At 43.0% G+C, this 25,603-nt stretch overlaps 1 protein-coding gene and 1 long non-coding RNA gene across 6 annotated transcripts in view; one reads left to right on the top strand and one right to left on the bottom strand.

The window, feature by feature from the left end:
- ECPAS (Ecm29 proteasome adaptor and scaffold) overlaps positions 1 to 25,603 on the top strand; it is a 68,897-nt gene that overhangs the window by 5,241 nt on the left and 38,053 nt on the right. For 3 of the 5 annotated variants that reach the window (XM_040541992.1, XM_040541990.1, XM_040541988.1), the window contains exons 2-14: positions 3,767 to 3,897; positions 11,624 to 11,740; positions 13,795 to 13,913; positions 14,564 to 14,716; positions 18,364 to 18,532; positions 19,081 to 19,220; positions 21,547 to 21,628; positions 21,889 to 22,008; positions 22,143 to 22,228; positions 22,517 to 22,595; positions 23,723 to 23,772; positions 24,322 to 24,388; positions 24,496 to 24,621. In XM_040541992.1, the coding sequence (XP_040397926.1) occupies positions 11,627 to 11,740; positions 13,795 to 13,913; positions 14,564 to 14,716; positions 18,364 to 18,532; positions 19,081 to 19,220; positions 21,547 to 21,628; positions 21,889 to 22,008; positions 22,143 to 22,228; positions 22,517 to 22,595; positions 23,723 to 23,772; positions 24,322 to 24,388; positions 24,496 to 24,621 (1,305 nt within the window). In that variant the 5' untranslated portion in view covers positions 3,767 to 3,897; positions 11,624 to 11,626. Of the gene's footprint in view, positions 1 to 734; positions 823 to 3,766; positions 3,898 to 11,623; positions 11,741 to 13,794; positions 13,914 to 14,563; positions 14,717 to 18,363; positions 18,533 to 19,080; positions 19,221 to 21,546; positions 21,629 to 21,888; positions 22,009 to 22,142; positions 22,229 to 22,516; positions 22,596 to 23,722; positions 23,773 to 24,321; positions 24,389 to 24,495; positions 24,622 to 25,603 lie in introns of those variants that run through there. The other 2 variants (XM_040541991.1, XM_040541989.1) reach the window with 2 other exon arrangements.
- On the bottom strand, positions 147 to 625 carry LOC121062241. Its single transcript, XR_005815484.1, has 2 exons — positions 510 to 625; positions 147 to 427 (listed from the first exon to the last, which is right to left on the bottom strand). It is a non-coding gene; the product is annotated as an uncharacterized LOC121062241 (long non-coding RNA).

Genomic DNA, 25,603 nt, shown 5'->3' with positions numbered 1-25,603 from the left:
ATGGATTTCAAGTTCAGTTTGGGTTAGCAATGGTAAAGACTGGCAAAGGCAACTTGCAGTAAGATTGCTCTAGCAGTTAATTTTAGTTGCTAATGTTTATTCAAAGTGCTCTTGTGCCATCTTTTTTTCTTTTTTTTTTTTTTTCCCCTGTGGTATGTAGCAAAGCGAGTTAGACCTCTCGCTTTAACGTATTTTTATCGTAATAAAACCTAGTGGTCCCCTGTTGAAATTACAGCCCTGCAGTTTTACCGTCCCCAGTGGGGGCCACAAAACTGGATGGGGAGGGTTTTGGCTCCATTCTTAGAGTGTGAAGTGCATGGGGTAGGAATGCGAGGTGGGTTGGGAGCAAACCCTTTGTCAGATGCTGCGGGAAGAGGGGAAGGACCCTGCCCGGAGCCAGGCGTGGAGGTCAGACGTGAGATCTGAGCTCCAGCAGCTCACCACCACGTGTGGTGCTTCAGTTCTCCAGGGGTTATGCTCTCCTGTAGTGAGCGCTGCCAGCCTGAGACATGGTCCTAACAGTCCACGGAGCTAAAACTGGGAGTAAAATGGTCGCTGTGCAGAACGTGTGAGGGTTCATGGCTCTGCAGCCACGTTCCTTTCCTTTGTTTCGCTGCCCTGCTGCTATGGATACGCCTGCATCAGCGCGCAGGGGTGAGGCTCGCCTGTGATCTGACAAACTCCTGGACGGCTTCTTGACTGCAGCCAGGAGACTGGTCCCCATGAATTTGCTGGAGAGTCCTGTCATGCTTGCATTTAGGGGAAGGATACTCGACTGCAGCACTACGGCTTGACCTACTAGACCATAAGGATATGGGAAAAGTAATAAACTTATCTCGTGGGCATGGTGAACAAGGGGATAGCTTTTTTTTTTTTCCTTATTTCTCCTGTTCTGTTAGTACAATTCTGGTTGCTGAATAACACCAAAATAATAGGGAAAGCTGGTAATAATATAGGTGCTCATGATTCAGTGAGTGGCTGCGCTTCCTGCAGACTCTTACGGAGAGGCCTCTGTGCCTTTTGGGAGGTGTGTGTAGCCCAGTGGCTCGGGAAATAACTTCGCTTGTATTTCGTTATGGTCAAGTGTGATCTGTAGCCGTGTGAGGGAGCTTGTAGCTGGGAGGCTCCTCAGTCAGCTGCCGTGAGGATGGTGGATCTGCAGTGGTAACCTGGAGGTCCAGCTCCAAGGGAAAAGGTTGGATGATTCCTGTAGCGCCTTGAGCCATTTCACCTGCCTGGGGTGTCCCAAGCAGTCCCCGGGCGCTGGCCGGGTTTGACATCTGGGAGGTCCTAAAGGGGAGAGGTGATTCAGGGTGGTGGAATATGACACAAAAAGGAAGACAAAAAGATAAATATTGTTGGGATTAAAAAAGAGAGAGAGGAATACCTCAAAGTTGTTGGCTAACTGACAGCCTAAATGTTCCCTGAAATCTGTCTGAAATGGGATCAGTTTGCGAGTCAGCTTGCATGGTAGGTGCTGCAGAGTTCTGGCTTCTAATTCCCCTGACTGTAAAATTTCGTAGCCCTCTGTCTTTTCAGCGCCCCATCATATTTGCTCAGCAGAAGATAAAATGTTGGAGGTGAGGCATTGGAGGTGTTTAATCCACAGCTGGCAGAGGAGGGATCATGCTGTAAGGAGTCTTAGTACAGGGACAGGACAGATTAAAAACAGGACAGTGAAGGATTCTGCAGGTACATCGTGAGAGGTTTCCTGGCTAGAGCTGTGTTTGAATTTGAGCATCCTTTTTGTTTGCTTTACTTCCAGACATATGCGGTCGCCTCAGTCCTCCACAGTCTGCCTGGTGATCCTTCTCTGCTTAAGGAGAGTTCTCCTTGGTCACCCTTTAATCTCGGCTTCTAGCAGATCACTTCAGATTAGTCCTTGGGCGAATGGTTTCCTCCGTGTAGGATGTCTTGAGACCTGCAGTCCCTTTGAAAGCACTGACTGGGTCCCCTTGCTGCCTGTGGACATGGCTGCAAAGGAGGGAGAAGTCCCTAATGCTGCATGCATCGGGAGCGCCGCTGCGCCAGGAAGGCTTTGCTTTGCTTCTGGTGTAGCTGTCAGGGCAGCTGCGTGCCAGTGCTTAAAATAGTGACTCCTCCATTCTCCGTGCAAAGACAGATGGTCCTCAGGCCTTGTGCTTGAGCTGCTGACGGAAGACTTCGGTCTCATCTGTTTCCTTGAAGTGATCTTCTACTAGCTCACCGAGAAAATGCTTCGTGCATTTTTTCCCCTCTTGATCTTGTAGAAGTTGCAACTTGTACGTCTTTGTTGGAGTTAATTTGTTGTTTTCCTTCTTGTTCTAGCAGCAGGTCTCCTCGCCAGAGGAAAATGAATTTGTTACAACTCTCCAGCAGCTTCACAGTGCGATTTTGGGAACTTTGTGTTTTAAGTTACAGCAACATATCCTGTGTTTCACACTTGTGATCTTATTCCTGATGATAATGCTGTCTGTTGTGGAAAAAAAGGTTAACAAATTTTTTCAAACCACTAACTGATTCAGACAGTATTTGTACAGGTTCATAAAGCTGATTGATCCAGCTTTTGTAGACCCATGTGGCTTAACATAAGGCCACAGGCAGAACAAGTGAACCTGTGTCAATATGCACTATGAATTCTCCCTTCAGTATCACTCTTGAGCAGTAGTCTCAAGCTCTTTCACAACTATTTCACTTTACAGCTTGTTTCTTGTGCTTTCAGGTACACAGCCTGCTAATTCATTCACAGCTGTGATGACGTGGCTTGTCCCAAGCTTTTACCTGGTGCTTTGCCTAGACTTTTTTTTTAGCTGTAATATGTCTTGAGTCCTGTTTTACATGGTTAGCATTTTGTTCTGTTTACTTAGCATCTACAGTGGGATCCCTGTGCACAACCAGAACCCTAGGTTTAGCAAGAATAACAACAAGAATTGGACAAATCTTTTTGCCCTCTAATTATCTAGCAGAGATATTGAACACCATGGTCTGAATGCAGGTCACAGCAAGCACACTTTTAAAAGTTTGCAGCTCTACAGCTGCACAACTTTGCTGTCAAAGCAGAAAGGGCAAGGAGTGACTTAGAGATGCTAACCTTTCTTATCACTGTTGGATACGTTCCAGATTTTATTTGAAACACAGCATGAAGCAATGTCAAGCAAGTCTGAATTGCTTTTGTCTTTGATAGGAGTGGTCTGTATGTGATTGTGGAGGCTAGTACTGGAAGCCATTGGGCTGGTTTGCTCAGTATCGGCAGTTCACAGAATCACAGGGGTTGGAAGGGACCTTTGGAGGTCATTGAGTCCAACCCCCCTGTTAAAAGCAGATTCCCTGTAGGAGGTTGGGCAGGAAAGTGTCAAGTTAGGTCTTGAGTATCTCCAGAGAAGGAGACCCCACATTCTCCCTGTTCCCGTGCTCTGTGATCCTCACTGTAAAGACTTTCTTACGCATGTTTATGTGGAACTTCTTGTGTTCCAGTTTTTGGTCATTGCCCCTTGTCCTACTACTGCTGCACACCACTGAAAAGTGCCTGGCTCTGTCCATTTGCCTCCTGCACTTTAGATATTTATACATTTGGTTTAAAATAAAATATTTAACAGTTTGGTCAGTTAGTGTTAAAAGTAGAAGATGGATCTGTGTTGAGTATTGTATTGAATCCTGTATTGAGACAGAATTACTTCGAGAACTGCGTGTGGCATCTCTTAGAGGCCCATAAGGTAATTTCAGAAAAAGTTCTTTTCTTCTTACAGAAATTTTGAGTTTCAACAGGTTTCTCTCTTTTTCTCTGCAGATCAACTTGAACGTGTGTTCTTGCGTCTTGGCCATGCGGAAACAGATGAGCAGTTACAGAATATTATTTCCAAATTCCTACCCCCCGTTCTCCTCAAGCTGTCCAGCACACAGGAAGGAGTGCGTAAAAAGGTAAGAGTGCAGTTTACTGTAGTGGTATGTTGTCTTCATCACGCAGAAGTAGATACTTTTGAATGGTGCTTTACAGCTCTTGGATGTTCTCTGTGAAGAAATTTACTCTCTCAGGAAATGTTGTCATGAGCCTGATAAGAAGAATGGGTTTATTACAGCTGTCAGGGCTTAGAGAAAACAGTCATTGCCTGTATAAGCAGATGTGTGGCTTTTGCAGATGTGTGGAGGCTGTATTTGTTTCCACTTGAATCCAGCTAACTATGAGTTAGCCTGGGACAGAGACTTACTGCCACAGAGGCAACTGGCACGACTTTGAGGTGAGGGCTGTTTTGCGTCACCTGGCTGGACACACAACACATGTGGAGCAAGCCTGCTTCTGTGTGCAAAAGGCTGTGAAGAGATGCTCATGGGTCTCATTCACTAACCTGGTAACAGAACCAGGAGTGAGGACCAAATAGCTTTTGAGATGCAATTTAATATCTCTCTGAAAGAATTTGGCTCCCTGCTACAGATGGCAGCTTTATCACAGAGTTTATTCAGGTGCATATTAAATTCCACCTGATAAATGGTTTGGTGCTTGTCTAGCTACAGGAATAGGAGTAAGGAACAAACCAGTTCAGAGGCAGAATTCAGTATGTACCTAAGGAATTCAGTTCACTGTGTTAGATTACATGATAAAAACTCATCTGTACACCCACAGAATGGCACGTAAGCATAATAGCAAGGGGGAACCCATGTAACACCCTACCCCAGCTACTCCCAGGCCATCATGGGAACCACTGGCCCATCAGCTTGTGGAGCTCTGTTGCCTGCAAGCCTAGAGGGGCACAGGGGCACAATGGCAGGTGGCAACCCCAATTATGGACACAGAGGAAGGGATATCCTGTCCAGAATCCTCTCAGGGCTGCCCCAGGAGAGTCTCAACACCGCTGTCCAGGCATGAAACCCATCAAGATGAGCCAGTGTTAAAGCACTACTTGGACTGAGGGGGTGCTGCCTAGTGGTAACGGACACAATGAGGTGCAGTGGAAGAACATTTTGGGATTGCACAAGCTTTATTGTGTGATGGCTAGAGGAGAAACTAAAGGTGGGGAAAGGGGTGGATCTAGGTAATTTGGGGAGAAGCAATTGTGGTAGAGTAGAGGAAAGAATGGATAAAAGGAGCCAGTGGCATGTAAACAATTCACTGATTGGTTTGCTTGTCTGTCCTTGTCCTGCACCTGGTCAGCACAGTCTGTCCTGTTTCCATGTTAAATTCCATTTCTAGCTCGTTCTGCGTGAGGGACTCTGTGTTGGGGGCAGGGGGAAGGTATCTGGGTGCCAGCAGTTGGAGAGACCATAGTCTCTAAGGATGAGAACATTGGAGAAGTTGGCTCTCAGAGTGACCAGGGGAATCTTGGTCAGCTGCTGGAGAGGAGGAAGGATATGAGGATCCCTTGGGCTGAGACCTAGTGGTGAATGTCTGTCTCCTAAGGGTGAAACTGGGACGGACTGGCTAATGGAGACCAGGAGTCCTGTCTGGGCTGGGTATGTGAGTGCCTTTGTATCTCTACAAGTGAGACCACCCTCTGTGGTGCGGCGGCAGGACCAGGGGAGACCTGGCCTGCTCTGTGTGCATGGATGTGTGTGATGGTCTGTTGCAGCAGCTGGAGTGGGGCTGTAGCTTTAGGGGCGTGTATGTCCACGTGCCAGCAACTGGGGAGACTGGGACCCAGGGGCAGCCACTGGGCAGGCTGAGGGTCAGAGCTCAGCGGCTGGGGAGGTTCATGCTGTACACAGGTGTGTGCATATTCTCACTAGCAGATGGGCATCGCGAGCTGCCGAAACTGGCTCAAGTATTGGGTAATAACAGTTGTGTGATTGTGTGAGAGGATTGCTAAACTCACAGTTAAAGGCGGAAGAGACCTGGCCTGGATTCTGACAGAGGAACACCTGCTTGTGTTTATTGCTCCGCCAGGAGAACGTGGCCAGGAGAGGCAGCTGAGTATAAGAGACCGGAGTAGTTAGATTAGTAAGCAAAGGATGAATTCTTTGTCTCTGCAGTTTTTCATCAGAAGGAGCTGCCTGGTGACAGAACTGGACCAGAGTCTTTTTTTTTTTTTAAGATTTCCCTCTTTGTCTTGAAGAAATACAGAAATGATTGTGCCTTCACTTGAACTTTGCAGTAAATCAGAACCTGCAAATAACTAGAGCACAGATTTTACACAAAACACGGTCCTGGCCATGATCACATGAAAGTGAATCCATAAACATAAAAGCCATTCCAAGATGCTGAAGGACAAATGTTGAGACTCAGAAGAAGGGTTCTTCTGAATACATGCTTATGTGCTCTTAAAACTGTGAAGAAAAGCATCCAACTAACTAGTGTGAAATTTCTTAGGCTATTTTTATATGATATTTTTCATAGAATCTCAATGCTTTGTATCATATAGTTTTAACTTCCTTGTCGTGGACAGAGATACCATTTTTTCCACTTATAAACTGGAAAGTGTTGTCTGTTTTCTCTGGAGTGATGCGAGATTCAGGACAGAGGGAGGACTACTTTGAAAATTAGATTTTGAGAGGTCTCTCAAAGTCACACATCATTCTTATGATGTAGTGTAGTTTTTGTGTTAGAATGAATAATGAAACAAAATTTGTTTCCTCTTCCCCCTTTTATATACTTAAGCTATAGATTATTGTCTGTACGAGATGATGATGGTATCATAAGAACATAAGAGTGCTTTCTGGTATTTGTCAAATTCACTGCAGTCAAGGAAATGACCCTGGATTCTGCTCTTGCCATTATCAGTGAAGGGAAGTTGACTCTCTCAGTATTCTGTTTCTGATATAAATTCAAAATATAACAAGAAGTTTTTGTATTTGTTTTTGATTTTTTTTGTTTGTTTCTGTACATGGACATCAAAATATTTTATCAGTGATACGGAGAGAAGGGGAAAACATTTTTAGTTTTTAATTCTAATGAGCACTAACACTGAGTAACCTGCAGATAAATCTGTTTAATGTGCACCATGTCTTCTTCTGCTACTTATGTCAGAACTAAGCTTTTCAATTTGGTACTTGGTCTTATTTTCTACTAAGCTGGTGGAAAGTGTCTAAAATGTCTGGTCTATTTTCAAATGCTAGTGGCTTCTAAACACTAATACCTAGTTTTCCTGTGCTAATCTTGCCTGGTGGACAGCAAAGAATGTGCCTATTACTCAACTCTGGCCTCAAAATCATGTTAAGGCAATGGAAGTAAGGCAAATATGGCTTTCTACATGACCACTCATTACATTAGAAAATAAAGGCAAAAAAGTAGGTGGGGTAGAGAAAAGAGAAGCACAAACTTTGTTCACCCAGTGACTGACTACAGGCAAAGTGACAAAACTCTGCTGTCTCATGTCAGGTATCTCTTGCAACTATTGTAGCATTAGTATTATGTATTGCTATTATCAAAGAATCATAGAATGGTGCAAAATAGAATCATAGCCACTCTGGGCTGCCAGGGCAAGCTGCGGACTCACATTCAACTTGCTGTTGACCAGAAACCATTTCGTGGGACTGCTCTCCTGCCTCCTGTCCTCCAGTCCATATGTATATTAAGTGTTGCCCTGTCCCAGGTGCAGAATCTAGCACTTGCTCTTGCTAAATGCCATGCAGTTGGTGATTGTCCAGCTCACTAATTTGTCAAGATGTCACTGCAAGTCCTCTCTACCCTTAAGGGAGGCATCGGCTCCTCCTTATTTAGTGTCGTCTGCAAACTTGCTCAGTATGTATTTGAGTCCTGCATCCAACTCATTTATGAAAAAGTTGAAAAGAACTCCCTAAAATGGAGCTTATGGAGCCCCGGTAGTGGCTGGTTTCCAGCTTAATGTAAGCCCCATTTACTACATCCCTTTGAGTCTGATTTGTCAGCCAATTGTTCCCCCGTTGCATTATGTTCTTGTCTAGCTCTGTGCTGGACATTTTGTCCAGAAGGATACTGTGCGAGATAGTACTGAAAGCTTTACTGAAATCCAAAAATATCACATCTATTGGCTTTCCTTGGTCAGCTAGGTGGGTAACCTTGTAACAGGTTCGTGCACCTAGGGAGGAATAACCCCAAGCACCAGAACAGGCTGGGGGCTGGCCTGCTGGAGAGCAGCTCTGCAGAGAAGGACCTGGGAGTCCTGGTGGACCGCAGGCTGACCATGAGTCAGCAGTGTGCCCTTGTGGCCAAGAAGGCCAGCGGTATCTGAGGGTGCATTGGAAGAGTGTTGCCAGCAGGGAAGGGATCCTGCCCCTCTACTCGGCCCTGGTGAGGCCACACTTGGCTCCCCGGGGAGTTCTGGGCTCCCCAGTACAGCAGGGGCATGGAGCTACTGGAGTGAGTTCAGAGGAGGGCTACAAAGATGATGAGAGGACTGGAGCACCTGTCGTACCTGGACAGGCTGAGAGAGTAGGGCCTGTTTAGCCTGGAGAAGAGAAGGCTGAGGGGAGACCTCATCGATGTGTACAAATATCTGAGGGGAGGATGTTGAGAGGATGGAGCCGGTCTCTTTTAGTTGTTCCCAGTGACAGGACGGGAGGCAACGGTCACAAACTGAAGCACAGGAGGTTACGGCTCAATATGAGGGGGCACTTCTTTACTGTGAGGGTGACGGAGCACTGGGACAGGCTGCCCAGGGAGGTTGTGGAATCTGCTTCTCTGGAGACATTCAACACCCACCTAGATGCCGTCATGTGCAGTGTGCTCTTGGTGATCCTGCTCGGCAGGGGGATTGGTCTAGATGGTCTTCAGAGGTCCCTGCCAACCTTGGCCATTCTGGGATTCTGAAATTATCGTTCAGTAGAACTTTCCCTTGTGAACCTGTGTTGATTATGATCAATGGCAGCATTGTCTTTTAAGTGTTTTACAGTACATAATAAACACTTCTCAGGTGTATTATAATATATAATATAATGTGTTATTAAAAAAAAGATAATGTAGCTTTTGATAACATACGTATATGAACAAAAAAATATCATCTCTGTGTTGCCAGTATGCTGCTGAAGTATAGGCCAATACAGAGTCTCAGGACTTGCCTTCACCCAGCTTCAGAAGGACAGAGTAGCTTGTTCATGTGGTGGGTCAACCTTGGCTGGTCACTGGGGTTCCCACACAGTCACTCTCTCACTCCCTCTCCTCATCATAACAGTGACAAAGCAAGGAGAAACAACTCGTGGGTGGAAAGGAGGACAGAGATCGCTCACCAATTACCATCACAGGCAAAACAGAGCTCTGCTTGAGAAAGATTAATTTAATTTATTTTCAATTAATAACCGAGTAAGATAGTGAGAACTAAAAGCAAAGTAAAAACACCTTCCTCCCACCACTTTCTTCCCAGGTTCAGCTTCTGTTTCAATTCATCTAACTCCTGCCCCAAGCGATGCAGGTGGATGAGCAGCAGGGGCTGTGGTCAATCCATAACGCTTTCTCTGCTGCTGTTCAAGAACAGCTCAAGCATGCATCCTTCCCACAGGGTGCAGTCCTTCAGGAATGGACTGCGCTGGTATGGGCTGGCCTCTACAGGCTGCAGCTTCTTCCAGGAGCCCGCTCCACTGGGCAGTCCTCCATGGTCTGCAGCATGGATATCTGCTCTGGAACACCTTCTGCCCTCCTGCACTGACTGTGGTGTCTGCAGGTTATTTCTCTCATATTTTCTCATTTCTCGCTCTCAGCTGTTGTTGCCAGTGTTTTTTTCCCCTTTTTAAAACATGCTTGCTCAGTTTTGGCTCTGACTAGCAGCAGGTCCCTTTTGGAGCAGCTGGAGCTGGCTCTGCTCTGACATGGGGCAGCTGCTGAGCTCTGCTCACAGAGACCACCCCTACAGCCCCCCTGCTGCCAAAACCTTGCCATGCAAACCCAATAAGGTTCAATACAGCAGATGGATTGATTAGACTGTAATTTTACTCTGAACCTGCAGGCTGACTTTCTCCTCAACCTTATGCTGTTAGAGTGGAAGGGGAAAAAATAAAATTTTCTTTCCGTCCTGCTGCCTTAATACATTGCTTTGTTTGGTTTTACCCCTGTCCTTAATTTTGTGAATGTCATATCAATATTATTTGTTGTTTAATAATTTGAATTCTTTGTCCTCATACATTTTCAGGTCTAGGATATAGTCTAGGTATGCGAATAAGCTTGCAATGCATGTGTCCTCTTAAGCAATTTGATCTGGAAAGGAAATCTAATCCCTCTTCAAGCCACAGTTTGACAGGTGACTTAAATTCAGCTCTAGGATGTCTTTTACGGAAGCAGTTATCCGCTCAGCGTCTGTCACATGCACAACTAATCCAGTGCAAGTTCACTCAGCTCCAAGAAGTTCTGATACACTGGCAGTATTTGTGCCATTTTGGATAGTATCTCGCTGCATGATGCCAACGTAAAAGCATACAAAGCACTCATGCTCAGAAGTGCAGGTGTTTGATTCAGCTCAGATACTGCTGGTTGAGATCGTTAGTGCACTGATTCGATGTTAATGATTAGAGAAGCAGGGCATGAGCACGTAACCAAATCCAACCAATTTTTTCAACAGCTGTCAAAGACAATATGAACAGTTTCCTCAAACTTATAATGCTTCTCTTCTTCTCAGTAAGTGTGTGCAGACAGTTTTTTTTTCCCCTCTAAATTAAAGGGAATTTTTATCAATATCAAAAGTTGATAGCTTTCAGCTTTACTTACTTTGTCAGCTTATCTCTGTCTCAGTTCCATTGCTTGTGGTCAGCTGTGCAGTTTCTCTGGATTATATCTTTGTTTGATATCTAGTTGTGAAGTGGGTGCAAAGACGGTGTCTTAGATGATAGGCAGGTCAGAATGCATATGAATCTGATGTTTCCATCACCAACTTCAGTGACAGATATTTAGCTGCTTTTTTCACCATACCTTTACTAAGGTAATGGGCCATCAACAGCTCAGGACAGCGTGCCCCCTGGCTCCTTGACCTGAGTTGCTTGAAGTCACCATGCATCTGTGACTTTCTGGAACTGTCAGTCTGGTTTTACTGAAGCTGAGCTGACTCCATTTTGTGTCACTGATATTTTTGCACCACCTTGCATGAGAGTCTGGTAGGGTTTATGTGGTAGTTGCAGGTGCTCTATGTGATTTCTCTGAAACCATTGCTCCAGATACTGGAGATTACTGTAGTTTCTTAAGTTCCTCCATTCAGTTACAGTATCCAGTTTAGAAGATTTACAAACAACACTGCTCCTCCTGACTGAAGAATTACAGTTCTGTCTTATTCAGCACCAAACATTAGTTTTCATACAGTTATTTGATAACTTTCATATGGATGGGTTTTGTGTGTTCATTTTTGTTTTTTGTTCTGTGTTGTGAGTTGGTGTTACTCTGCAGCCAAAAGATAGATCTCAGACAGCAGCGATGCAAATTTCCAAGCCTGGCTCAGTTTTGGGGGATAGCAGCTAAATGTGTAGAAAGAACCAGTCGTTTTCAGTAATCACTTCCTCTTCACATTTCTACTTAGTGGTGGTGTTGGTTGTGGCATGGTCTGAGATGTTTGATGTGTTTGATAGTGACTTTAGACATGTCAGCGTGGCTTCAAGATAGCACGGTTAATAGTGGACACCATTTTCTCAGAGACTAAATAATCAGGAAGCTCCATCCCAACTTGTGTACAGTATACCTTCCTAGTGCACTGGGGAAGTGTGGAGTCCAATGTAGTAAAATCACTGGTGGTTGTTACAAGATTTCTTGTTTTCTTCCTCTCAGGTCATGGAGTTGCTTGTTCATCTGAATAAGCGTATCAAAAGTCGCCCAAAAATCCAGCTTCCAGTAGAGACATTGCTGGTTCAATATCAAGATCCTTCTGCAGTGTCTTTTGTCACTGTAAGTATTTGTTGTTCTAAGATCAGTTGCCGATTTACTTGTAACAAGAAGAATATTCTTTAAAACTCCTGCTTTATTTCTGTCAGTTCTCTTAACAAGTGTCTTACTGTAATGAGGTTGATGTTTTAAGCAATTCTTTTAAACTAAACTTTATAGTCTGGTGTGGGTGAAAATTAGGTTCATAAAACAGCTACTCTATTGACTTTGTTAAAATACTGGTAATCACTCTTGATCTTTCATGAATCCATGACGTGTCATTGCTTGTGTTATAGAAGGCCTATTGTTGAGGCCCCATTTTGCAAGCCACTGCCAATCCTTCCTGACATGTGCAGGATTAGCGTCTTGATTAAAGCATCTGCATTTCTCTGAACACGAGAACATATTTTTGTGTGTTTTTAGGGTCAGGACATTAGCTGAGCAAGAGAAGATGAAAGATGTTTTATAGATTAGGTGTCATTCAATGTAGCTGGTAAAGCAAAAATAGCTTTAAAATGTTTTGTTGTACTAATGAAGATAATTTTCATTTCAGCTGTGGTAGATCTGTTGCAAATCCTCACCACGAAAAAGCAATAAAATCAGAGGGAAACCTTTTGTCCATCTTATCTGGTTACAAATCCATATGCAGTATAAAGGGAAAATGTGATGCCTCAGAAACAGAAGGAAAAATATTGCAACTTTTAAACTGCAGTCATGTAGAAGTACTCTCAGACTGTCTGTAAGCAAGTAGGATTATCCAGAGTTCTCCTTTTGGGAGTGACTGAGGGCTTCTAGTCTGCCAGTGTTCTGTAGAGCAGTAGAAGAACCATCTTGTTTGAAGACAAATGTGACATAAACTGTGCTTTTTGGCAGCACGCATGAAAAATCTGTGTTCACTGATGTATCTGAGTGATGCACATTGTTCTAAGCAGTGAATTAGTGGGCTTCATAAAATTTTAGCAAGTCCCATCTACAAAGAAGCGTAATTCTTCCATCTTCAACACTTTGTAGGTCTGTTTCGATTTTTGAAGCTTTTCCTGCTGTGAATTGCAGCTTGTGCTTTGTTGCCAAATAACTGCCACCAAGGGAGGTACACAGCTGAGGTCTGCACTGCTTTGGACTGTGGTGGTGTACTGTGGCTGCCAGCCCTCTCCCTGCATGCACACATCTCCGGCCTCCTCCTCCTTACTCCACCCTTTGACAAGCTGAACTTAGTATTTATTTTGATCACAGAGTGGTACTTGGGATCAGCAGATGATGTCCAGATCGTAACTAGGGCTCACATTTTCTCAGAGCAAGCCAGAAAAAAAGACCTTACACAATCACCAGCACCATTCTGTAATTGTCTTTTGTTAATGTGTTTTTTCTCAATTAATTTTCATTCAGAGGAACTATCGGAATGAACTAAAGACTAGAAAAGTCCCTTCTGTCTTCAGCTCTTCATCTTCAGTAGCTTTTAACCTCTTAGTAGTTCTTTAAAAAAAAATACTTTTTTTAAACTGAATTTGCATGCTTATTTCAAGCAAGTCATTGAATACATAATCTCTGCAGTTCTGAGCTGTGTTTGAATCAACATGGTAGCAATTAAAGATAGTCTAATATTCAGTACTGCTCTGCTATGCTGTCCTGTCATTGGACTGTTTGGATTGCATTCACAGTTTTTAAGTATGGTGATATAAAAACACATTTCAAGAGAAAACTTGCTATGTTGGTTACTCTGTACTTATTTAATAACGCCTACTATTTTTATTATATGTATAATGAAGTGAAAACATTGCATTTTATTTCCTTGAAGCTATGGCTTAGGTAAAGCTGCTTTTGGTGAAACTGACAGTGAGTAGGAGAAGCTAGAGAGAGATTTTTGCATTGATGTTCTTCAACCCCTTGTGAACAAGTCTTGCTGAACTTCCCCCTTTAAAAGCTGTCAATCCAGTGAGCCTTGGAATTAAAAAAAATTGGTCTTCCAAAATGTAATTTGTTTCCAACAGCCATTTACATAACAGCATACAAGAAGAGTTTAAAACATGGATATTTCTTTTGTGCTGTTGTAATACTGTGTGCTTTTTCTACTCCTGTAGAATTTTACCATAATTTATGTTAAGATGGGATACCCCCGTTTGCCTGTGGAAAGACAATGTGAATTGGCTCCAACTCTTCTCACTGCAATGGAAGGGAAACCTCAACCACAGCAAGATAGGTATGAATACACATTCTTGGAGTATATTCTGCTTGTGTCGTTTCAGTAAAATCATTTGTATCATTTCCTCATTTTTTTCCTGTGGTGTGATAACATCACCACAGAAGTGGTAAGCTGCTGTATACTAAGCACTTGTAGAAAAATATTAATTATGATCCTGCAGCTTACCTACATTGAGATGTGTTTCCACCACGATGGCACTGGAAAGTTTCATTAAAATCATATCTTCATTTTTTCTACAGCACTGTGGCAGTATAGAGGTGTTTTTAAAATGATCTTACTGAAAGTTCTTGCAGTAAAATCTTGCCTCTGTTCTTGAGATCAGTGTAAAAAAATTGTTTTCTTTGGGAGCATGTTTTTTCCCTGTCCAAAAATCAAGTACGTAGGCAAAGAGACTTTTGGAAAAATTGGCTATAGTGGTGTATAATAAATACATTGTCTGTGTACGTGCTTTATCTTCTGCCTTCCATTGTTAAGTACATTGGGTGTCAAATAGAGGATGCTGGATTGTGAATCATTGAAAGTTCTGTTAAGCTTTTTTTTTTTTGCTGTTAAGGACCAGGTATGTTCATAAAGATTTCTCTCTTTAATGTTAAGAATAAACAGATGTGTTTTTTTAAATGGTTGCAGTAAATGTAATTGTTTTTCAGCCTAATGCATCTTCTAATACCAACCCTTTTTCACATGAAATATCCTGCTGAACCACTGAAATCAGCAGCTTCTCCATTTAATCTTGCTGAAAAACCAAAGACTGTACAGCTGCTTTTGGACTTTATGTTGGATGTTCTTCTTATGCCTTATGGGTAAGTATGAGTTAATATCAGTCTTATCTGGTAATCCTGTGCTCTTGATGTGTGAAACATCACAAACCACACCCATGGAAGCACATTCAAAGTATGCTGTTATTTCCTACCTCAAATGCAGTCAGTTACATGTTATAGTAGGGTCCTAACTGTACGAATGGGATCAATACATTCTTAATTTAACAAAACATCTATTTTCTACTTAATCGGGTGTTATGTTGTCCTCTCCTTGACCTCTTCTGAGATCAAAGGGAAGCTATGAGACATGTGGGCTATCTTTTAAACAACCAAACCTTTAAAACAGAAAGCAAATCTAAATGTGTGCTCATACTTGTGCAGTTGTTTGAGGCTTGATCCTCCAATGTCATAAGTAAGCATAATCTCTGAATGTTTGTACTTCTCAGAACCAAACCTTTCTCTTGCATCTGTCTTTGGATGAAGAGTATTTTAACTGTGATGGAATTGTCTTGGTGTGAGCACTGTTTCTGAAAGCAAGAACGATTTACGGAGCAACTTGAATTTACTGCTCATTGCTTGTTAGGAATCTTCTGGTGTCATAAAAGCAGTTCTTTATCTGAATCTATTTTCTATACATTTTTTAATGTCTTCTTATCACTTGGGAAGCTTCAAGGAAAGTAGAAATAATTTTATCACTAGAACATATTTCTTCTTCTAATATTTCATTGATTGCAGTAGGAATTTTTGAGCACCTTACTCAAGTGGATTAACCTAAAAAACAATTACTTTTAAAATAGTGAGCACCAGATGTTTCTCTACATAGTTCTGTTGGAAGCCGTGCTCCTGTCAGATGTTTTGGGGGCCATGTCCTTACCATTTGAGTGTTGTGGTTTATAGTTTAAAACACCCAACCTACTCCTCTGTTCACAGCTCACACCTGTCAGTTTGCATTGGTGAATGCTACTAGCTTCACCTCAACACTACTGTGGCTGTAGCTTCAGGAGATGAAGTCCTGTGGCATTTCATTGAGACGTCAGTTCCTTACGTGCTTTTGTACACTGGCAGAGCATGACAACTAATTTTGAAATACCAGAGGGTAGGGGGAAAGGAGTAGTGGTCTGTGCTTTTCTAGCTTCATTTTCTTTCCAGAAGGTGCTCAGAGAGTGTCTTCAGCTCACCTGTGGCACTGGTTGACTCTCTCTTCAAGTCTTGCTCCCTGGGGTGAGACTTTGTTGCTGTTGACAGCTAAGTTATGCCTGGTAGAACTTGCTCAGTCATTGCCTGGTTGTGAATGAACCTTGCCAGTTTGCATGCAGTAAAACAACCAGAAAGCCTAACTTAGGGCTTAAAGCTCAAAATCAAGTGAGTGTTTAAAGTTTTGGCTAATCAAAAATTAATCTTGGAGACTTGGGATGAACATCTATTCTCATCGTTGAGACTGTTTACTTTCTTTCGTTCTCTGTGTGCTCAATGCAGAACAGAGAATGGCTGGCTGGAGCAAAACAGTTCTTCACAGAGTCATAGAATGGCTCAGGTTGGAAGGGGCCTAACAGATCATCTAGTTCCAACCCCCCTGCCATAGGCAGGGATGCCACCCACTAGATAGTTCTCTCAGGACCCCGTCCAAGCTGACCTTGAACACCTCCAGGGATGGGGCAACCACAGCTTCTCTGGGCAACCTTTCCAGTGCCTCACCATCCTCTGACTGAAGAATTTCCTCCTAACATCTAATCCAGATCTCCTCTCTTTTAGTTTAAACCCTGTTTTCCATTCATTATCTGCCCGAGCAAGAAGTTGGTCTCCATCTCTTTTGATAAGCTCCCTTTAGGTATTGAAAGGCTGCAGTGAGGTCACCCCAGAGACTTCTTTTCTGTAGGCTGAACATCCCCAGCGCTCTCAGCCTTTCTTCACAGGGGAGGTGCTCCAGCCCTCTGATCATCTTTGTATCCCTTCTCTGGACCCGCTCTAACAGCCCCACATCCCTCTTGTGCTGGGGGCCCCAGACCTGGACGCAGCACTCCAGGTGGGGCCTCACAAGGGCAGAGCAGAGGGGCACAATCACCTCCCTTGCCTTGCTGGCCACCCCTCTGTTGATGCAGCCCAGGACGCAGTAGGCCTTCTGGGCTGCAGGTACCCACTGCTGGCTCGTGTTGAGCTTTTTGTCCACCAGAACCCCCAAGTCCTTCTCTGCAGGGCTGCTCTCAGTGAGTTCTTCTCCCAGTCTGTGCTCCACTCTGGGATTGCCCTGGCCCAAGTGTAGCACCTTGCACTGGGACTTGTAACCTCATTCTCTTCATGTGGGCCTACTTCTCAAGCTTGTCCAGGTCCCTCTCGATGGCATCCCTTCCTTCTGTTGTGTGGCTGCACCACTCAGCTTGGTGTCATCTGCAAACTTGCTGAGAGTGCAGCTGATTCCACTGTCTATGTTTGTAAAGATCACAGAATCACAGAATTGAAGGGGTTGGAAGGGACCTCGAAAGATCATCGGGTCCAACCCCCCTGCCAAAGCAGGTTCCTTAGAGCAGGCTGCCCAGGTAGGCATCCAGACGGGCCTTGAATATCTCCAGAGAAGGAGACTCCACAACTTCTGTGGGCAGCCTGTTCCAGTGCTCCGTCACCCTCACCATGAAGTTCTTTCTCATGTTGGTGCGGAACTCCCTGTGATCCATTTTGTGGCCATTGCCCCTTGTCCTATCCCCACAAACCACTGAAAAGAGGCTGGCCAAATCCCTCTGTCTACCACGTATCCCTCTGTCTACCACAAAAGATATTAAACAGTAAAAAAGATATTAAACAGTACTGGTCCCAAGACAGACCCCTGAGGGACACCGCTTGTCACCAGCCACAAGACATAGAGCCATTGACCACCACTCTCTGAGTGCGGCCATCCTTCCAATTCTTTATCCATTGAATGCTCCACCCTTCAAGTCCATATCTCTCGAATTTGGAGATCAGGATGTCATACGGGACAGTGTCAAAGGCCTTACAGAAGTCCAGGTAGGCTTGTCTCTTCTAAAATTATCATCCCTTCTTGTATTGAGTAAGCTTCCAAACATACAGGGAGAGGTAGAGTAGCTTTTGTGAGGGTACATAAGTATGCTCAGGGTGGCTAGACTTGCCAGCCTACAAAAAGACTGTAAGCTTAATCTTTATGGTTTTGTTTTCCTTCCCTGCCCAGCACTGAAACTGCTGTTTTCAAGATAATTTTTTTTGTTTATTTTTTGATAGCAGGGATTGCTTCCTGACATTTTGTGTTGAATACGGTTCACTATTTCGCTTATTAGGCTTGAAGTCTTTCATAGAAATCATGCAAATGTTGCTAAAGCTTTTAATATAACCTTGTCACATCTAGTGTTAGCTATGTATTGACTTCTACTATAGCAGAGAACAGTCTTTTTGGTTTGTAACCTGAGATAACTCTCTTCAGAAACATCAGTGGATCCTTCCTTCTCTTAACCAAGGAGTTTTGTAGTTGCTGTTTTTTTCAAACAGCTATAGTGAGATAGCTACAGCTCTTGTGGAATATGCTGGGGTAACTGGTAGCTGAGTCTCAAATGAGTAAAATTGTGTCTTATGTCAAAGTCATGGGACTAACTGAAGAATATAGGTTATGTGTATTCCAACATCTAATCCAACTGGCAATGTGGAGTGGTAAAGCCTCTAATGAAACTCCATTCCCATCTGTTTAGGTACGTACTGAATGAATCTCAGAGTCGGCAAAACATGCCCACAGCACAGGGCTCTTCGTCAAGTACCGTGGGAGGTCCAGGAATCCCTCAGCCGCCTCCAGGGATGAGCTTTTATGCAGCCAAGAGGGTAATTGGAGATAGCCCATGGACACCAGAGCTGCTGGAGCAGGTATTCGCACTGATGGGCTGATCTCAGGGGACTGGGGGTGGTAGCAAGGATGGCTGCAAACAGAGGAAGGGAAGGCCAGAGGGAAAATGTGTAGCTCATTCAGGCCATGACTTTAGTTGTCTGAGAGAATGCCTTGGAGGACTTGGGCATGATGTCTTAAAGAACTTTCCAACGGTGAGGTGTGGGTGGGAGGTGCCTCCCTCAATCTGTTGGCAGCTCTCTGAGCTGGTTAGGAAGCAGACACATCCGCAGCCTCCTCTTGCATCTTCCTCCTGGAGATAGTGAGGCTGCAAAACTATCCAGTGTTAGTGAAACTGCCCCTTCCAGCCAAGAAGCAGCAGAGTATTCCTGATCAGTATGCCAGTACTCTGCTGCAAGTGGCTGCTTCAAAAGGAGACAAGAGGAGACTGCTAAAGAGGTGGGGAGAATATATGAACTTCAGCTTAGCAAGCAAAAGCCAGCGTTTCAGACAGTTGAGCTGCTGTGGTTATTTCAACACATACTTTCTTGTCAGTAATACTGCCTTTACTTTCCACATTGTTGAATAGTGCAAGCTGGGGATAGTGAAGTTCATCGAAGCGGAGCAGGTGCCAGAACTTGAAGCTGTTGTACATCTGGTTGTAGCCTCCAGTGACACAAGGCACAGTGTTGCCACTGCAGCTGACCTTGAACTGAAGAGCAAACAAAGGTACAAATTTGGGTTTTGAGAAAAGATGATGCTAGTGTTTCTAGCAATGCTCACTCCTGCTAACGTAGTGCTCCAGAGAGACTGTGCTCTGAAGAGAAGCCCGATACAGCACCTCACATGTCTGCCACACGTTCACACGGGGCTGGGTTTTGGAACAGTGCTTGTAGCCTCACAGCTGGAAAAATCACCAGGCTCTGGAGCTGAAATTGTAGGCATTTGCAGTCATCTTTGTTATTGCTTTTGAACCATTTCGTTGCTTCTCAATTTCCAAATGGTCTGGTGTGGATCTGTAAAGCCTTGCTACATGATTCACAGCAGGCAACTCAGAATTATAGAATCACAGAATTGGAAATATATACTTTTGTTTAATTTAGCTATGAAGTAAAGGCAGTGTAATTGTGAGGCGGACCATAGTCTAGAAAGCTTGGCAGCTGCTGGTGTCTGCATTACAAGAGCTTTTTGCTTGTCTGCAGCCCAGCTTTCATGATCTAATGATAATATTCTCTCTTTAACTCCTTATGAGGCCAGAGTAGTTGCTGTTAGTACTGTTTGCTGAGTCATTGACCATGTGAAGTTTGTTGGCTCACATTTGAAGATTAGGAGATAGGCCTGTCAGTGGAATATGTGGGTGGCTTCTGTATTACTAGAAGTACAGGGCTACTTAACTTGGGGTCAGATATGTAATGTGAAACCTTCTCCATTCAAGTCTCTTCATGTGTCTCAATTGTGGTGGAAGGGGTGATTCTACCAAGTGAGCACAGTCTGGTGAAGGAAGGCAGTCTGTCCTTTACTGCTGGTCTCATCTTTCCCTTTGTTTTGGTGTTCTGTGCTTGGAGAGCAAAATACATGTTTGGACAAAATGCATGTTAATACAAAACGTTGAATGTCTTTTATGAGAAATATATTGTACTTAACAGGTCACTTTTGTGGAAATCAATTTCTTTACTGAAAGAATGAGATGGTTCTGTATCCCCCAGTTCTTTGAAGCATGCACGCTTACATTTTTGTATTCAGTGTGTTTTTTGTATGTCTGTGTTCCAAACAGTCTCTCCAATAGCTAGCATCAGATAATTTGAGACATTCAGTGAAAAGTCTCAACCCAGAGATTCAGACACCATTAGGTTTGAAAGGACTGTGTTCTGATTTGCTAGCTGCTATGTTCTGCATGTACAATGGATTTAGTCTTAATCAGTTTTCTCCCTAAACAGACTTCCACTGGTAGATTCATGGTGGATGAAAAACTGAACATGAGCTAGCAATGCATGCCTGCAGCCCAGAAAGCCAATCGTGTCCTGGGCTGCAGGAAAAGAAGCATGGCCAGCAGTTCAAGGCGGGTGATTCTCCCTCTCTGTTCTGCCCTCATGATACCCCACGTGGAGCACTGCATCCAGCTGTGGGTCCCCCAGCACAAGAAAGATGTGGACCTGTTAGAGTGGGTCCAGAGGGAGAGCCACAAGGATGATCGGAGGACTGGAGCACCTCTCTTACTAAGAAAGTCTGAGAAAGCTGGGGTTGCATAGCCTGGAGAAGAGGAGGCACCAGGGAGATGTCATTGCAGGCTTTCAGTACTTACGTGGTGCCTACAGGAAAGATGGGGAGGGAACTTAGTGATAGTAAAAAGGTCAATGGCTTTAAACTAAAAGAGCGTAGATTTAGATTAGATATATGGAAGAAGTTCTTCACTCAGAGGGTGGTGAGGCCCTGGCACAGGTTGCCCAGAGAAGCTGTGGTTGCCCCATCCCTGGAGGTGTTCAAGGTCAGGCTGGATGGGGCTCTGGACAATCTGGTCCACTGGGAGGTGTCCCTGCCCATGGTGGGGGGGTTGGAACTGGGTGGTCTTTGAGGTCCTTTCCAACCCAAACCATTCTGTGATTCTATGGCAATGGCTATCATGTGCATAGACAGGTTTGTCAGAGAGAGCAGGATGAAATAGTCCTAGAAATATAAATATTCTATTCTCCAGTGAAATACCAAAGCATTGCAGTTGAAGATTATGGAGACGTTTGTTAAAGAACAGCCATTCTGTTTTCAGTCAGTAGTCTACCATGGTTTGTCTTGTTTTGGTGGGAGAGCAATGAGCGTGTAGGTTTCTCATGAGTTATTTGGAGTAAAATTGTTGCATTGTGTAGGTGAGATCTGTAATCACATTCCTCTTGATAACGTATTATGTGGTTGTGGGAGTAGTGATTAGAAGTCAAATCAGATCTAATAATACTTAGGTAAGAGTATGAATAAGATGCAAAATGCTGTAAAATATGTATGTTTCAAAAAGTAACCGAAGGTCAGAATCATAACGGGTTGGTGATCAGTGTGTGTTTTTCTTTAGCTTAATTGACTGGAACAATCCTGCTATCATCAACAAAATATATAAAGTGTATCTTGGGGATATACCATTGAAAACCAAGGAGGTAAGATTACTTTCTGAGTTGCATGCATGCATAATTTTTGAAACTGTAGTTTGAGTTGCCTTATTTGTTTGTTGATCTAGGCATATATATTTCTTAAATCTATCACTTCCTTTGATCTCTGTTTTCAGTGAACACTTTTGCTATTGAGTATTTTTTTCTCTCTGTCCCAGTGCATTCTGATTTGCAGAAAGTAATTTAGTAAAGTTAGAAGTACTGCTATGCAAAGATGCACTACATTGTTTTAACTCTCTTTCTGACAGGGATCTGTTCTGAAACCAGAAATGAAACGAGAGTCAGTCAGCACCCGTGTTAAATTAAAAATTGTTCCTCATCTTCTGCGATCCAGGCAAGCTGCAGAAACATTCCCGGCTAACATTCAGGTAACACATACATTCCTAAACTGCACTTCCTAATGAGTTTGGTCATGATGGTGCTTGAAATAGAAGGGGAGTTAGAGAACCTCTGAATGTGAGGCCAGACACTCTCTGATCTGCTCCTTATTCTGTTTTGCCAGGTGGTTTATGATGGGCTCTTTGGTGCAAACACAAATGCAAAACTGAGAAGTCTGTCCTTGCAGTTTGTGCATCATATTTGTATCATGTAAGTAATCAAGGGTGAGCACAGTGTTTTAGCCATATAGATACAAGTCAACCTATTTACTCAACATATAAGTGAACTAAGGACAAAAAATACTACTATAACTACTAGAAGGTAGTTTTTCCTCCCTTAATCTTGAAAATAACTGGGGAGGGGGGTTGTGCTTGTACTTGCACATGTTAAGCTGTAATTTCTCAGCTTAGCAAAGCTGAAAAGAGTAGTGATACTGACAGAGTATATTTTTAAGGGATGGAAACATTAAATGCTCTTTGTTGGTGTTTCTAATTCCAGTTGCCCAGAAAGTAAAATAAAGCCGTTAGGCCCAATGCTACTAAATGGACTTACAAAGCTGATCAATGAATACAAAGAGGTAAGCTGTAAGGTTCTTTGCGTAAAGAACCATAATTTTGCACATAAAACAAGCAAAAGACAAATGTTTTTATGATGGAAACTGATAAATCTCTTTACCTGTAGTTTGCTGAGGTGACCGTCCAAGGATATTTTCTAAGAAGTTTTTTTGGAAGAGAAGAAGACAATATTTTAAAAGGCTGTTACAGGAAATATATTTTATTTGTATAACAGGTCTGGTTAGGTGCTCGGTCACTAGTTGCAAAGTCTCAGGAAATAATAGTGTTGGTAACCTAAAGAGTGAAGCAAGAGTAGCATCCACCTGCTATTCCTCGTTACTTGGAGCACACAGAGGCCTCAGCTCCATGCATGCACCCCATTGTTCTAGACACATATAATATTGAACTGCAGGTAATACGTTCCTTTCTGTTATCCAGTGACAGTATTGCTATGGAAAGGGTGTTACAAACAGAACTGCAAATGCCAGTCTGGCCCAGAGAGTATTCGATCCTTCCAGTGCAATTTCAGAAGGTAGATTCCCGAAGATACTCCCTCACATTCCTTATGCAGAGCTGATTTTGCAGACCTTCTCTTGTGCAGCTTTGATCCTTTTGCTGGTATATTTGAACCACTGGATGTGACTTTTGGCCTGAGCTGGAGTTTGGAGGTGTGAGCCTCCTCTGGTATTGTGAAAGGCATAAAAAAGAAGTGTTCAGGAGGGAGTGAGTCCATATTCAAATATGTGTCATTGGTCATCTGCCAGATTCATTGCACAAACAGCTTCCTTTTTATAAAGGTGGTACTCAGGGTCAGTGAAAGGTCTCTGTCTCACTTAGCTACTGTTTTTCACATTTGCCAAATCTTCTTAGCTTCTCCCCTTGAAATAACATATAATTAATTGAGACCAGAAGGGAGATTTACATTTTGTCACTGCTTGTAATTTTCTGATTCTTTTGGAAAAGCATGCACCCTCTGTTCCTGTCTGATGCTTTTATTCTTGGGTACAGTTATGTTCCAGGATTCTTTGTCCATGAAAGCCTATTTGAGCACTTTGGAGACAAGATATAAAATAAATGTTTAATTATAAAAGATAAGTATGTTTCTATATAGTCCTGTTTTTGCTCAATTATATTTGTTTTATCATTTAAGGATTCAAAATTGCTGTCAATGGCTTATTCAGCGGTTGGAAAACTCTCCAGGTAACAGAAACGCCATTTAAGTAACGGGTCATTGAATAGTTTTTTCCAAAGTAATCTGTTAATTTATCAGCAGCAAACCTTGAATCTCCTGCAAGTTTTGCAATGGGGTGTACAGTGCAGAGATAAGTATTGTTGTAACATCTCCAGGGATGTAAAATGAACTATTCATTTGGCTAATAGCTTTTCTAGCAGTGATTAATGACAGGTCTTGAATTATGCATAGAGTTTAAAAAATGGTTCCACTTTGTGGATTGCCAGCAACATAAATTTAAGCAATATTCAGCAAAGGTTAGAGGGCATGTAGCTAGACAAGTGGTATGTTCGGTGGTTTGCTGGTGATCTAATTTCTTGTCCCAAGAATATCTTAATCTCCAAACTGTGTTGAGGGGCGTTTTGTTATGTGGTGGAAACAGGTAAGATAGAGCAGACTTTCTGTGTTGGCTCTTTTGTTTGACAGTTAAAATGTGAGGTGAGGGGAAAACCAAGGAAAAGTGAAACATCTCAATTTAAAAAACCCAAATGTTCATGAACAAAAATATCTTGTTTCAGCCGAATGCCTCAGCTCTTTACCAAGGATATAGCACTCGTACAGCAGTTTTTTGAAGCTTTATGTAAGGTGGGTGCTGATGGGCTTTTGGGAAATCATTAATATTTTGCGCTGGTTTTGCTTAGTACTTGTCACTGTACACTTTAAAGTGACAGAAAACTCTTACTTTTGTACAGCAGGAAGATGCTGATACAAGGCTTGCCATTCAGGAGGCTTTGTCTATGATGGTTGGAGCATACAGTAACTTGGAAGGAGCCCAGCGTACTCTGATGGAAGCTCTTGTAGCTTCTTATCTAATAAAGGTATTTTCATTGAAGTCAAAATTAGGTACCTTAAAAGAAGAGCTATTCAGTCTTCTGTTTCTTGGCACTTCTTATTGTATTCTTTTGGAACACATCTCTCTTTTCTTGCTGAATGTTAGACTCTACCTGGGAGAAGGGGACGTATACTCAGATGAAATTTTTTTAATATGGTGCAGTGACTGGAGGAAGGATAACAACGCAGTTTTTTGTTTGTGTTTTATTTCACAAAGAAACAAATTTTCTACAGTTGTGCTGGGTATCTCCCATAGTCTCATCCTAAGGAAACTTGAGAAGTATGTACTTCAGGTGCAGCATCTTCTGAAATGCTTTATGAAAGCAGGAATTTGGTGGAAAGGATCACTAACTGCAAAGTAGAGATACCAGTGTTTTTATGATTTCTACAATGATAAGGCACCTGAGAGTCTGCCCAGGAGTTCAGCCGTGAGACACTAATCCAGAGGAAACTAGAATTCACTGAGTATCTTATTTTTGTTCAGGATTCCCCAGAGGTCTCGGCCTGGGTTTTCAGAATGAGAGGCTTTTGTATACTACATGTTTGCATGGGTACTTAGGGTTACTGCAGAGGTATGTGTATTTCTGGTGGTTGCACTAATAGCTGTGTAAGAGACTATTTTCATGGTGATGACTCTTGCCTGTGTGTTACAGTGATCTAGGACTCCAAGCAGTACCATTTTAAGACTAATAGAAGCCACCAGAGAGAATGACCTCCCTGAGTTAGTATTTCTGGTTGTGCTGCTCCTAAGCAGAGTTTTGTTTTCCGTGGGTAGATTGTATGTGTCATTCTTAATTTCAAAACTGCTTTGGTGGGGCAGTTCAGATGTGTAAAAATCAGTGATAACCCCTATTTGTAATTCCCCAGATCGTGCATGTATTTAATTTAGCATTTAATTGTCCAGTTGGGTTTATATGAGAAGCTACCTTTTCTTTTCACCATTCCCTGCTGTTTGAGGAGTTAGCAAGA

Source organism: Cygnus olor, chromosome Z, assembly GCF_009769625.2.
Source record: "Cygnus olor isolate bCygOlo1 chromosome Z, bCygOlo1.pri.v2, whole genome shotgun sequence".
Lineage (NCBI taxonomy): Eukaryota > Metazoa > Chordata > Aves > Anseriformes > Anatidae > Cygnus > Cygnus olor.
The sequence above is the reverse complement of the archived record's forward strand: the minus strand, read 5'-3'. Positions and strand labels throughout refer to the sequence as shown.